This window comes from Pelobates fuscus, chromosome 1, assembly GCF_036172605.1.
Source record: "Pelobates fuscus isolate aPelFus1 chromosome 1, aPelFus1.pri, whole genome shotgun sequence".
Lineage (NCBI taxonomy): Eukaryota > Metazoa > Chordata > Amphibia > Anura > Pelobatidae > Pelobates > Pelobates fuscus.
Window position 1 is genome coordinate 410162195 of NC_086317.1, and position 13423 is coordinate 410175617.

The 13423-nt window shown below is 42.0% G+C and overlaps 1 protein-coding gene across 1 annotated transcript in view; it reads right to left on the reverse strand.

Annotated features, from left to right (window-relative positions):
• ENDOU (endonuclease, poly(U) specific) overlaps window positions 1–12957 on the reverse strand; it is a 32073-nt gene extending 19116 nt beyond the window's left edge. The window contains exon 1 of the mRNA XM_063436876.1: window positions 12723–12957. Within this exon, the coding sequence (XP_063292946.1) occupies window positions 12723–12798 (76 nt within the window). The 5' untranslated portion in view covers window positions 12799–12957. The remainder of the gene's footprint in view (window positions 1–12722) is intronic.
• Between the last annotated feature and the right edge of the window lie 466 nt (window positions 12958–13423).

Consider the following 13423-nt stretch of genomic DNA (forward strand, 5'->3'; position numbering starts at 1 on the left):
CATTCATATTAGTACTCCCCTAACCCCTTCCAATAATTTTTCTACCTCCCCCCTCCTCCCATCCATATTAGTAGCCCCCCTAAACCCTTCCAATTATTTTTCTACCTACCCCTCTCCCCCTATCCTTATTAGTAGCCCCCCTAACCCTTTCCAATTATTTTTCTGCCATGTTAACTAACGCCAGTGCTGGAGTGCCGCCGTGTTTACATTAAAAGGCCTGCAGGGACAGGCTATAGACACCAGAACCACTACATTAAGCTGCAGTGGTTCTGGGGACTATAGTGTTTCTTTAATGTGAGGTAAATTAGAGATTAGTGCCACGAATAATATACTAGATTGCCTACTTACAACCAGATGAGGATGGTGATGGGCTCTAGCTGCCGTCTGGCTCCACTGGTCTGGTGTAGAACAGGCTCTCTGGAGGCTGTTTGTAACTGGTCCCAAAAATCAATGTTCTGTGAGAACGGGAAGCAGCTCCATTTTTGGGGGGCCCTTTACACAGCTCAAGGTCTGGGTCCCAGGGTCCACCTTCACGTTCCACCAATGAGTTTGTTCACAGGGGGTGGAATGTGTAGGGGATGTCCTGATATGTGTGTAAGGAATGCATTGTGTGAATCTGTGTTTGTATGTGTAAGGGCTGCAAGGTGTGATTCTGTGTATGTACGGGATGCAGTGTGTGCGTCTGTAAGGGGTGCATTGAGTGTGTGTACGGGGTGCATTGAGTGTGTGTAAGGAATGCATTGTGTGTTTCTGTGTGTGTAAGGATTGCATGATTGTGTGATTGTGTGTGTGTGTGCACGGGGTGCATCGAGTGTGTGTAAGGATGAATTGTGTGTTTCTGTGTGTGTAAGGGTGGCATGATTGTGTGTCAATCTCTCTCCCTCGTCACTCTCTTTCTCCCCCTCCCTCCCTCCCTCGTCACTCTTTCTCCCCCTCCCTTGTCACTCTTTCTCCCACTCTCTCCCCCCCTCCCTGTTTCTTTCCCCCCTCCCTGTTTCTTCCCCCCTCCCTGTTTCTTTCCCCACCCCCTCCCTGTTTCTCCCCCCCCTCCCTCCCTGTTTCTTTATCCCCCCTCCCTCCCTGTTTCTTTACCCCCTCCTCCCTCCGTTTCTTTACCCCCCCTCCCTGTTTCTTTATCCCCCCTCCTCCCTGTTTCTTTCTCCCCCCCCTCCCTCCCTGTTTCTTTATCCCCCCCTCCCTCCCTGTTTCTTTATCACCCCCTTCCCTGTTGCTTTTCCCCCCTCTCCCTGTTTCTTTATCCCCCCTCCCTCCCTGTTTCTTTATCCCCCCTCCCTGTTTCTTTCTTCCCCCCTCCCTCCCTGTTTCTTTATCCCCCCTCCCTCCCTGTTTCTTTATCCCCCCTCCCTGTTTCTTTACCCCCTCCTCCCTGTTTCTTTATCCCCCCCTCCATGTTTCTTTATCCCCCCTCCCTCCCTGTTGCTTTTCCCCCCCTCTCCCTGTTTCTTTATCCCCCTCCCTGTTTCTTTCTTCCCCCCCCTCCTTCCCTGTTTCTTTATCCCCCCTCCCTGTTTCTTTACCCCCTCCTCCCTGTTTCTTTATCCCCCCTCCATGTTTCTTTATCCCCCCTCCCTCCCTGTTTCTTTATCCCCCCCCTCCCTCCCTGTTTCTTTATCCCCCCTCCCACCCTGTTTCTTTATCCCCCCCTCCCTGTTTCTTTATCCCTCCTCCCTCCCTCCCTCCCTGTTTCTTTATCCTCCCCCTCCTTCCCTGTTTCTTTATCCCACCTCCCTGTTTCTTTCTCCCCCCCTCCCTGTTTCTTTCTTCCCCCCCTCCCTCCCTGTTTCTTTCTTCCCCCCTCCCTCCCTGTTTCTTTCTTTCCCCCCTCCCTGTTTCTTTATCCCCCCTCCCTCCCTGTTTCTTTATCCCCCCCCTCCCTCCCTGTTTCTTTATCCCCCCCTGTTTCTTTACCCCCCCCTCCCTGTTTCTTTACCCCCCCTCCCTCCCTGTTTCTTTCTTTCCCCCCCTCCCTGCTTCTTTATCCTCTCCCCCCCTCCCTGTTTCTTTATCCCCCTCCCTGTTCTTTATCCCCCCCTCCCTCCCTGTTTCTTTATCCCCCCTCCCTCCCTGTTTCTTTATCCCCCTCCCTGTTTCTTTACCCCCCCCTCCCTCCCTGTTTCTTTCTCCCCCCCCTCCCTGCTTCTTTATCCTCCCCCCTCCCTCCCTGCTTCTTTATCCTCTCCCCTCCCTCCCTGTTTCTTTATCTCCCCCCGCTCCCTGTTTCTGTATCTCCCCCCCCTCCCTGTTTCTTTATCTCCCCCCCTCCCTGTTTCTTTATCTCCCCCCCCTCCCTCCCTGTTTCTTTATCTCCCCCCCCTCCCTCCCTGTTTCTTTCTTCCCCCCTCCCCTACCTGTGTTGTAGCGTGGCCGAGCTGTGTACTGTCCGCGGGTACAGGGAGCTTTTGTTTCCTGTATCCGGCGGACTAACAGGAAGTGCACACTCAGTGTTCACTTCCTTTTAGTCCGGCCGGGTACAGGAGACAGATGCTCCCTGTACCGGCGGACTATGCAGGGCTCGGCCACGCTACATTGAGGGAGTGACAGGAGGGAGCGCTGAGCGCTTCCCACCTGTCAGCCCCTCTCCTCTGGCTGCGCCCGGGTGGTGCGCCCTCATGGACGCACCAGCCCGGGCAGAGCTGCAGCCGCCTGAGGCTCTCTGCAGAGCGCTCGGGCGGCTGCAGCAAAAGGGGGGCCGGCGGAGCTGGGGGGGATTTCCCCATTACCTGTCCCCCCCGCATGATTTGCTGGGGGGGATACGTCCCCCCCATCCCCCCCGTTTCCTACGCCCATGCATAGCACAGTCTTGTGACATATGATTTACAACAAATTATTGTTTGAGTCTTTGTAATCATGCAGGATACAGTAGGGTAGGGTGGTTACTAACATCTCTGTTGATTAGAAGGTTGGTTGCTCATTGGCAGGTGGAAAATCGGGTAGGGTAGTGGAGAGGAAAAGTGGTATTAGCTTGGAAATGGGTTAAGAAAATCCCCCAGTCTGAAAGATTGTGCAGCTTATTCTGTCTGTCTGCGGTATCGAATAATGTGGTATCAGGGGATTGAGTGGTCTACTAGTGTAGGTATATGTATGCCCTGACAAGAGTGGGGGAGAAGCTAAGCGAGGATGAGCGAGAAGATTAAAGGGCGGGTAGAAGAGATAGCCATGGTGGGAGACAGGGATATAGGAAAGGGAGGGGGAGAGGGGAGTGAGAGAGATAGAGGGGGAAAAAAAGAGAGGGTGGGTTGCTGGGTAGAATATAGGGTTTGTTCCAACCCCACTCCCCTGACTCCGCCGCCACCCCCGCTTTGGTTGGTCTTCATAGTGTGGAGGACCTAAATTTGGTCTGGTGTTGTGTGTTCAGTTAAGGTCGGTTCCGCCTTTGCAGAAGCTGTGGGTCAATCTCCAGGTTTGGTTATTTTATCATCAGTCATTGTATCCAGTGAAACCAGATATTCTGGTATGTTTGGCTCCTTCCCCCTGCCATCAGGATGAGTACCTCTATGCTCCTGATGTCTTCCACTCTGGTGATCCAGTGGTTTTCTTGTAGGTAGCCAACGGCATGGGGGTCAGGTGGAGCAGGTAGTTCTCTGGGGAGTATTCAAGAGAGTCGTCTCTAAGCATGGATACTATCCGGTGTATCCCTTGCCAGCAGGGTTGGATCTGGGGGCATGTCCACCATATATGGAACAGCGTTCCCAGGTCTTTGCTGCATCTCCAACACTCTGGTGCACAGGAGTTGTTGATGGAGGAAAGTTTCTCTGGTGTTTTATACCAGTGAGAAATCATTTTGTATCCGGATTCCTGGTATTTCGTGCTAATGGAAGATTTATGCGTCAGCGTGAAGGTGTTAGTCCATTGTTCTTGAGTCAAGGGATAGCCAAGGTCTCTTTCCCAGTGCTTAACATAAGTATGGGAAGGTCTGGTTAGCTTGCGGTGTGATCAGAAGGCGATAGTAGTGAGATGACATGTGGCGATGGTGAGTGTTGGATGTAGAGCGTCTCAAATGTGGTGAGTGGTCTTTTCCTTTTTTTAACACTTTGACATTACAATTGTGAACTGTTCCCGCTGAACATAACATAGGCTTCATCACATAAATAGGAATTTTTAAATTAATCAAATGGTGATTTCTACACACATGGCATTAGTTTGTAACTATATCAGCATGGACTAATATACCGTGATTAATATTTACATATAAACCATGTAATGCCTTGTGCTTAATCCGGCTCCATGTATAGCTAACAAAAAAGAGAGCACTCTAGGACTTTTTGAATTAAAATAAAACAAAAAACAAAACTTAAATTGTATTTGTCAATTGTTCAGATTTTACAAAAACTTCAATCAGGAACTGATTAAAGCGTTTTTATAAAAAGTGCCTGTGGTGAACTTGGCCTTGCCACGAGCTCCTGCAAAAGCCTGCTTGCTAGTCTCCTGCCCCAGGACTATGGGCCCTGCTAAAAGACATTGGTTCATGGGATTCCCTTGGACAGTTTGGGAGCCAAAACAACCCACAAACTGCGGACCACCTCTGAGCTTATTGACTCTTGTTAACCTCTCCTGACACTTCAATCAGTGTGGGTTCTAATTGTGCAGCTAAGTGGCCGCAGTACGAACGCATGGGAACTGTGTGGCGGCTATCTTGTTTGCGAGAATGCTGGCAATTGTGTTTGGGCGTCGATCGCATGGAACTAAAATCGGACACTGAAACTCCCGAACACCGCTGAACTTGGACTAACGCCTGCTGCTTCCCCTCACACGTTAAGAGAGCGCCATTCGCTAGGTTTGTTCGTATGGTTCATACGAACAAACGCTACCAAGAAGCCAGAGTGTGCATTCGGTATTTCTTTCACATGGAACTCCCGAAGTTGACCGGACAAAAGTACAAAATGCCCCGGAAGTGTTTGGGGCATAGGACCATGTGTGCGGCCGGTCAGAACTTCCACATGGTGGCGTTTCGGTTCTGTTCATGGGAACTGAGTGCTTTTCGGATATGTTGGGCGCTCAGATTCAGGCTATCCAGGGATGTATATTGGGTTCCTATGTGGGAATATGTGTTTTTATGGTTTTTTATATTTGTTACTGCGTTTTTGTCATGATGACAATGCATTTTGTGGACATTTTTTGGGTGTGGTTATGGGCGTGTTTTGGTGAGTGTCTACTGTACCAGATTCTGTATAAATGTGAGCCATTTGGCTGGGAATAAACAGATCTACTTCATCCTTCACTCTGTCTCGACTAGTGTTTGGGTGATACCGTGGTTACCCATCAGCAGTAACTATAATCACTACTCAGCAGCTGTAATCACTCTGGAGCTGATCACAACTGGAAGGGGCGACCACGGACGGTATTTACACATCTTTAGGAGGGTATACCGCCACAATGCCATTGACCAATAAAAGTTAAAGAGTTACTTCAAGTACCATGACCAGCTACAGTCGAAGTACTAATAAGAAATAGGTAGAGTAATTTGGAGTTAATAATAAGCCATGTGATAACAAGTAAGATATCTGCAAAAGGAACACTCCACGCACCATAACTACTTTAGCCCTCTGACCTGATTTAATCTAAGCATATTTTCTATACTAATAATTCAATAGATTACTATTATTAAATACAAGGTAGATGCAGTTCCATCAAATAATAAATACAAATATAATAACTTAATCTATAGAGAACTATAATTCAGATTTTTGAATTTCAACTGATTTTAGCTCATCAGCGATGTCCCACATTTTTAAAGCACAATTTTAATTTAATGTAAGTTTTTTTTTTTTTTTTTTTTTACTTCTTTAAGATCAAGGACTGAGATAAATTGATTTTCATAGACAAAAGTGACCCTAAATGACTAGTTTACTTTCCTGTAGCCAAGAAAGTGGATATAAAACCGCGCATTTTAGTAAAATATATATTTGTTAGGAACCCACGGGGGAAGCTTCATTATGAGAGACCTCAGGCATCATCTGGTAGAACAGCTGGACAAGCACTGCTAGAGCCTACACTGTTGTTGTTATATAGGGCAGAGCCGAGTAGGTCCTCTCAGACACAGTTCAATGTTTGGCAGTTGGCCCCGTGTCATGATGCTGCCTGACTGTGTCCAAATGCTTCATCTGTCTCCTGCCAGTCTAAGTGGAACCCTTGAGTACTGTCAGATCCCATAGCCTCATACCTTAGAGTTTAAATTAAACACAATTACCAAGATGCTGAATGCACAATTACCTTCGTTCTGTTACAGGGCTATATAAATGACCACAGTAACAGCACTCTTGTGGTTTCTAGTATAAATGGAAATTGTCTCTTTTTTTCTATATATATTGAGTTACATGCTCTATTAAATGTTCTAAAAAATGTCAGCATTCAATATAATAGACTTTTTCAACATGTTCTTTAAATGCATTTATAATAGCAAGTGTTAGCAAATGATATGATACGTTACGTATACATATTAGGATACATTTAGAATTTGTTTTGGTTTATTATCTTATATAATTTGAATACTTTTTACAGATGAATGTGGCATGCATGGGCCACCGAGGCCACTAGAAATACATTGCATTTTAAGGATCACTCCTAGCACTCCAGGGCCAGATTTACAAGTCCGGTGCCAGAAGGCACTGAATTCTAAAGCATCCCCTGCTCCACCCCCCCGCTCCCTCTCTCCAAAAAACAGTGAGTTCAAATTATTAACTAGACATTGTAGACATTAAAATAAAATGAAAAAAATAAAAATAACAGCAAACAAAAAATATATATTTAGATTTGATAACTGCAAATATATAAATGTATAAAAGTATGCATGTGCATATATTTGTTTGCAATGTGTTTGAAACTGTGAATATAGTGACATGACCCCCAACATTGGAATCCTGAGAAGTGGGAGGGGATAAAGAGGACAGACCGCTGACACAATTGAATCACTGGCTTTGCCCAAAGGTGGCAGGTTAATTATTGGCACACCAAGCTGTCAATCTCACAGGCCAGCCCACTCCAAGGGTTGTAGTGCCTGAGTGCAGCTTGAGCGTAAATAATGATGTGCTTGCACTGCACTTTATCTGGTTCCCTGGTTTCCTGTTTTTGGGTCAGAACTTCGGAATGGGACCTGAGAGTCGGGACTAAATTGCCAAAATTAGGGTGATTGGAAGACATGTAGTGAGTGCTGCTGTGTTAATGCATGCAGTGGGTAGTGTAAAGGTAAGCTTTGGGAGGAGTAAGGAGAAAGGGGGTGTTAAGGGAGAGGCATTAGGCGTTTGAAGTGTTATTTGCAAAGTACTCACTGTCCGATGATAGAGCTGCAGGATTGTATACAGTATGCACCACTTAGAGATTCCTCTGTTCTTCCTACAAAACATTTCCTGTGTTAGAGGCTGTTAGTGATCAGATGGGAAGTGATCCCTTCTGCTTCCTCTCAGTCTCTCACATAGACACTGGAGGAGCTCGGACAGCACTGACCTTTGCACCCTCTATAACTATTCCTCCAGCTCTGCTATCAAGCACAAGAGGCTGACTAGACTACATGAGACACTGGCCAATGCTCCTGGTACTGATCTCATCTCACCAGCTGACCTAAACTCCAAAAAGCACATTATAAGTGCTGTAAGCAGGTGTCCCTACAAGACAGGTGTCTATTGTGTCTAATGGGAGATCCAGCCCTGCAAGCATCATGACCACTACAGTATGTTGAAGTGGTTATATTGCCAGATATTTCCTGGCTCCACTCCATTGTATGCAGTCAAACCATTCTAGAATGGATAGAATTCTTAGTTGTGCACTACTAAGTGTGCACATAGTGACACTGCAAATCACCTTCACTACTTCCGGCAGAGACACAGAAGTTCTTTGCCTGAAAATAATTCTCAGCGGAGCAGAGCTAACAGACTAACAGACGCTCCTACAGTGAGGGGAAAAAAGTATTTGATCCCCCGGTGATTTTGAACATTTGCCCACTGACAAAGAATGATCAGTCTATAATTTTAGTGGTAGTTGTATTTTAACAGTGAGAGACAGAAAAACAAACAAACAAAAAAATCCTGAAAATGCATGTCAAAAAAGCAAGGGATCAAATACTCTTCCCACTCACTGTAAGAAGGAACTTCTGTCTTTCTGTTGGAAGTAGAAGAGGCAGGAAGCTTCACCTGGTGGAACCTAAGTAGGAAGTCAAACCGTTCTAAAACAGTTAGACTGTTTATAATAAGGAGGGATGGTGTCATGGAACTCCTGACATCATAACCACTACAGCACTCTTTTGACTGCCCATTCTTGATACTGCCCAGACCAGTATTAATGGTAAGGTGTATGAAGCAGAATGACAACTCCTCTCAGAACTTGCTGAGAGGAAGTGTCTCCTGGAATAGTAACATTATCCTTGTAAAAATAAAAGTAAAAAATACTATATAACCAAATAAAAGGTAAAAAATGTGTAGTTATAAGCCTGATAAGGCAAAACCTCTACCTATTACTAAAATACAGTCCAGACCTAGGTCAAAACTGATTAGAACAACATCCACTATTAGACTATTGAATGTTGCCAAAGTGGAAGCTATTATGTTCCATTATAGATATTTGAAGCAGATTTTGGAGAGTTGTGTGAGCTTCTAAACAGCTCTCGCAACATTTCTCCCTAGATTATAACTTCCACTTTGGCAACATTCAATAAAGCCTAATAGTGGATGTTGTTCTAATCATTTTTCACCTCGGTTTGGACTGGATCCTAGTAATAGGTAGAGGTTTAGCTTTATCAGGCTTATGACTACTATTTTTTTTTACCTTAGTTTATCTGGTTATATAGTATTTGTAATTTTTATTTTTACAAGGATACTGTTACTATTCCAGGAGACACTTCTCCTCAGCAAGTTCTGATAGGAGTTGTCATTCTGCTTCATATGTTTTATATCTTTTGGGTTAAGCCATGAGACACACCTGGAGTGTCGTGTATCGACTCAGTGGAGGTTTGTATGCAAATGCTTGCTTCCTACCACTGACTCTTAGTTTCTTCTTTGTTGTGTTAATGATAAGGTGAACTTAGGTGTCTAGGGGTCAAAAGAGGGGTCAAAACCACCAGAAACTTGTCAAGGGCACTATGAGGTCTTAATCTTTCTCTGATACTTAATATTCCGCAGTGACAGTACATGGAACATGTTTTACCTGGTGCAGATTCCAAAATACTTGATAAACTGTCTAAACTGTCCAAACTGTCCAAAGGTGAAACTCAACTTTTATTTAAATCATTAAAAGATAAAAAAAGAAGAGAGTGCAACCCTACAATACAAAACTAGACTAGATTATGCACCCAAGTGCAGTTTGCAGTTGTGAGTCTTTGTGCTAATCCCCACACAACAATCACATGTCGATTGAGCAGTGGTTCAGTTACCAGTTAGTAAACCAGGGAGGACAAGTGCTAAAGCACTATCTCTACCTATTATTTCAATTTCCTCTCTTGAGCACATATCTATTTGACTTCAGATCCATAACCAATACTAGATTGACAGGCAAGATAGTTCTCAATATTATAAAAATACTTACGATTGGATGTTAGTGTTATATCAGATGTAAACCAAATGTAATATGTTGATCAACCACTAGATGTCCTCAGTATACCAACAATAAATATTGATTGGATCTTTACTGGTTTTAGGTACAGTATAAGCCTGTGTTTCGTTTCACTTTACTCATGCCACTTCACTTTGTTTTATGATCCTCACTTTTTCTGTTTTTAATAAGGTCCCATATCTCTCCTTTTTTAATGATAAATAAAAGTTACATTTAAAAAAGAAGAAAACAATTTATATTCAAACCGTAAGTAAGACTTCTCTTTGGCTTGAAAAAAAAACAAAACGTGTGATTTTCCCATGTTACATTTACACAGGTCTGATGCCATCTAGTCCCATTCAAAAGCTAAATAAATAATGTGGATGGGGATTGGTTGCTTCTAAAAGCCAACTGACAGCAGTACTTTTATTAAAGGATTGCGTATCAGCTTTGCCTGAAGTTTCGATCTGCAAGTCACATCTAGAAAATGTATGGCCATAACACTACTTTACATAGTGAAATTTAAGCCAAGATCATTATTACTGGTATTTACACATGTCAAAAAAGAAAACAGTAAAACAGAAAAAGGAACTGCACTCAAATCCACTTAACTCCGGGTGTGCTGAAGTAGACCAGCAAATCCAAAACACATATAGTGGAAAACAGGAAAAATCTTCAGGCACTCACGGAATTAAAGCCACAGGCAGATTTTTTGGATCAAACGTTTCGACCTGCTAAGAGGTCTTTATCAAGCAAAAAATAAAATAGCGACTTTCCACTCCGTGCCCAAACAAACTTCAAATCCTCAATAAATCTCTTGTATAAAGCAATATCGTAACAATATGAGTTTTAAAAAAATTTTCCAGTCAGTGTAATTTGTGGATTTCATTTAGGAGCTGTTTGTTGTTTACTGTAGCTTAATAATGTTGTATGAATTGGCCCCAGCAGCACCCTTATAGTGTATGTATTTTTAGGTGAGTGCAGCCATCTTTGATTTATATACAAATATATTTGGGAGTTCAGGCCAACTTCCTGGACTGCACCCCTCCCTGTCACAAGTACCTAATTCCAAGGTCCTCTTTAACCTTGCAATGCAGAGAGTCCCAGGAGGAAGAATTTCACAAATAAATGGATTAATCTCATAGAGCAGGCATTAGGTTGCTATTGTAGGACCTGCCAAAAATGGGGTACATTGATGTTGTGGCAGGCTTATGCAATATACAGAGTGGCCCATAAGTCCCTACCCATCCAGCACACAGATACACTGGATACAAAAGATATATGGTTGGGAAGGGACTTATGGACCACCCTGTACACTAACTAAACCCCCATTATTTTTGCCTACGTGGGGTGTTTTTAAATAAAACTATTACATTCTGTGAGACGTGAAATTGCTGTTTAGTGATGAGTGAGTGCGCTGGATTTTGTATGCTATATATGTATATATATTTCCGTTCAGTGTATGGCTTCGTTTTCATTTGTTAATGAGTTCATTAATTATTTTAATTGGTAGTCACTATGATTAACAGGGCTATTCACTAAAGTAAGAATTCAAAGTAAATGTAAAATCTAAAACCACAGCAGTCAAACTAAGAGCATAGCTGATTTAGAGAATGTTTCCATTTAGACTATTTTCCCCTTTAATTTGAATTTTACATTGAGCTCATTTTAAATTCTCACTATAGTGAATAACCCTGTATGTGTTATTGTATATTTTCCTTTTTTTTTTTTTACACTAGTCTGTCAGGTGTCAGAATGGGTTAATTGGAGCAAACTTGGTCTGGATCCAGATTCCTTAGGGAGGCACCGTGTAAAAAAAATATTTGGCGCAGCTATTATTTCTGCGTGTGTATCTTTTAATCTAAGGCTTAACTAACTCTCTTGTAATTGTGTACCCCCATGTGGGAGGCTTCACAAACCTTCTAAACCTCCTTCTGGTCTCTCTAAATTACCAACTTTAAAACCATGGTTGCATTTCCTGATTCTGTTAGTAAACTCAGCAGACGACGACTACACACACACACACACACACACGTTTGTGTCAGTAATGGAAGCATTACGTATTGCTGACTCAGGTGTCTGCCATGAAAAGTCACTTAATCTACAAAACAGTTAAAGAGCTGTTTAAGCTGTGTAATAAGAATTTTAAGATGTTGGTTGATGACACAAACAATTTGTTAGGATGTCTAAAACAGCGTCTATCATGCAGAGTGAGCGATAGATTAGAGCTCCCTCGTGTGGTGTAAACTGAATAAATAAGTTTCAGACACAGAAACATTGAAAAAATCTTCTCAGCTAATAGATTGAAAAAGTGTACTCAGATTGACGCATAAATAATACGTGTGTTTTATAGATTTTTTTTTAAATACTTTGTTCCTGTTTTTGTTATGTTTTTTGTTTGTTATATAAGTGAATTTACTCGAGGAAATATAAAATAATTAGTTGATTCATATTCTCCAGCAATCATCTTACTCGGGTAAACTATTACAGCACATAGGAATACTCATAATGATGGCAAACACTATTTACACAAGTTAATACTCACAGATTATAGAATTATGTCCTAGTTATTCTCACTCGAGGCTCACATTGGAACCAATTGCATTACATAATCACAGGGATTAGAGATCTCTCAGCAACAAAGTATGAATACTTTCTTACTAATACCTTTATCTTCCCATTAGGTAACTCCTTAAGCCATTAGTTTATTTGATTTTCTATAGTTTTCATAACATTGTAAACTACAGAACACCTATTTTAAGAAAACAAGACAATTTGCCAGATTCAACATTAATTCTACTAAATCATAAATGTTTCCAAATACTATGGGTTACAAATAAAGAGCAATTCAGGTGTAAACATCAAAAGTGGAGTAATAAGGAGAAACATCCCATAAATTCAATAGCAATAGTTCTACTTTTATGATTAGGTTCCCCCATTCGCTCTTTATAAATAAACCATTTAAATCTAAGTAATAACAAATTAACACAATTAAAAAGTCCTGGGAACTATGTACGGATCTCCTGAAAGTAAAGCCTAACTATTAGTTTGACTTTGAAAAGTTGCATAAAAATTAAACAGTTTTTACATAAATTGGTTATAACAGAGATGCGTTTCCACTTTAGAGCTACAAAGAAGATCACTAATCCCCAGAAGTCTTTGGTCATATTTAATATAATACTTACTTTCTCTTGGGCATGTGTCGAAAGCAGAAATCCCCAGGATAACAGCGGAAAACAGAAAGAACGAGAGATTCTTCATTGTGGATTGGGAGACTACAAAAAACCCTGTGATCTGTGATTTAAAATTTTACTGAGATCTGTCCAAGAAGGGTGAGGTTTTTTAATGCTAATTTGGCTAATTTGAATAGATGAATAAAATGTTTTTCCTTGAGACACTAACTAACGTGATTAATGGGCAAACCAGTTTAGGCACATGTAACGTCTAAGAATGAATTTTGTTATAAGCTCCCCTCCCAGTATTTATCCTCGTATTATATTTTGCTTTGAAATATAAATTAACCATTTTTTATACTAAAAGAAAAAAAAAGTATAATGAGTTCTACAACGTGCTTAACTTTACAAGATTACAAGGATACACAAGAATTTACAAGAATACACAATACTCGTGTTTTAAACCTCAGTTGATCTGTATTCTAAAAACTGGGTTATATGTCTGTTTTGTTTTATTTATAATTCTTGCCACTCTATAATTAAACATTTGCTAATATTGCGAAATGGATTTCTGCTGATTAGTATTGTCTCTTTGTGGTTTGAATAATCATAACATTGTAGTTGATCTGCAATATTCTGATCACCCACTTCCATGAAGCTAACACCACACTCAAGCAAGCAACGACGTACCATCCAGTTCTGCTTCATCTCTT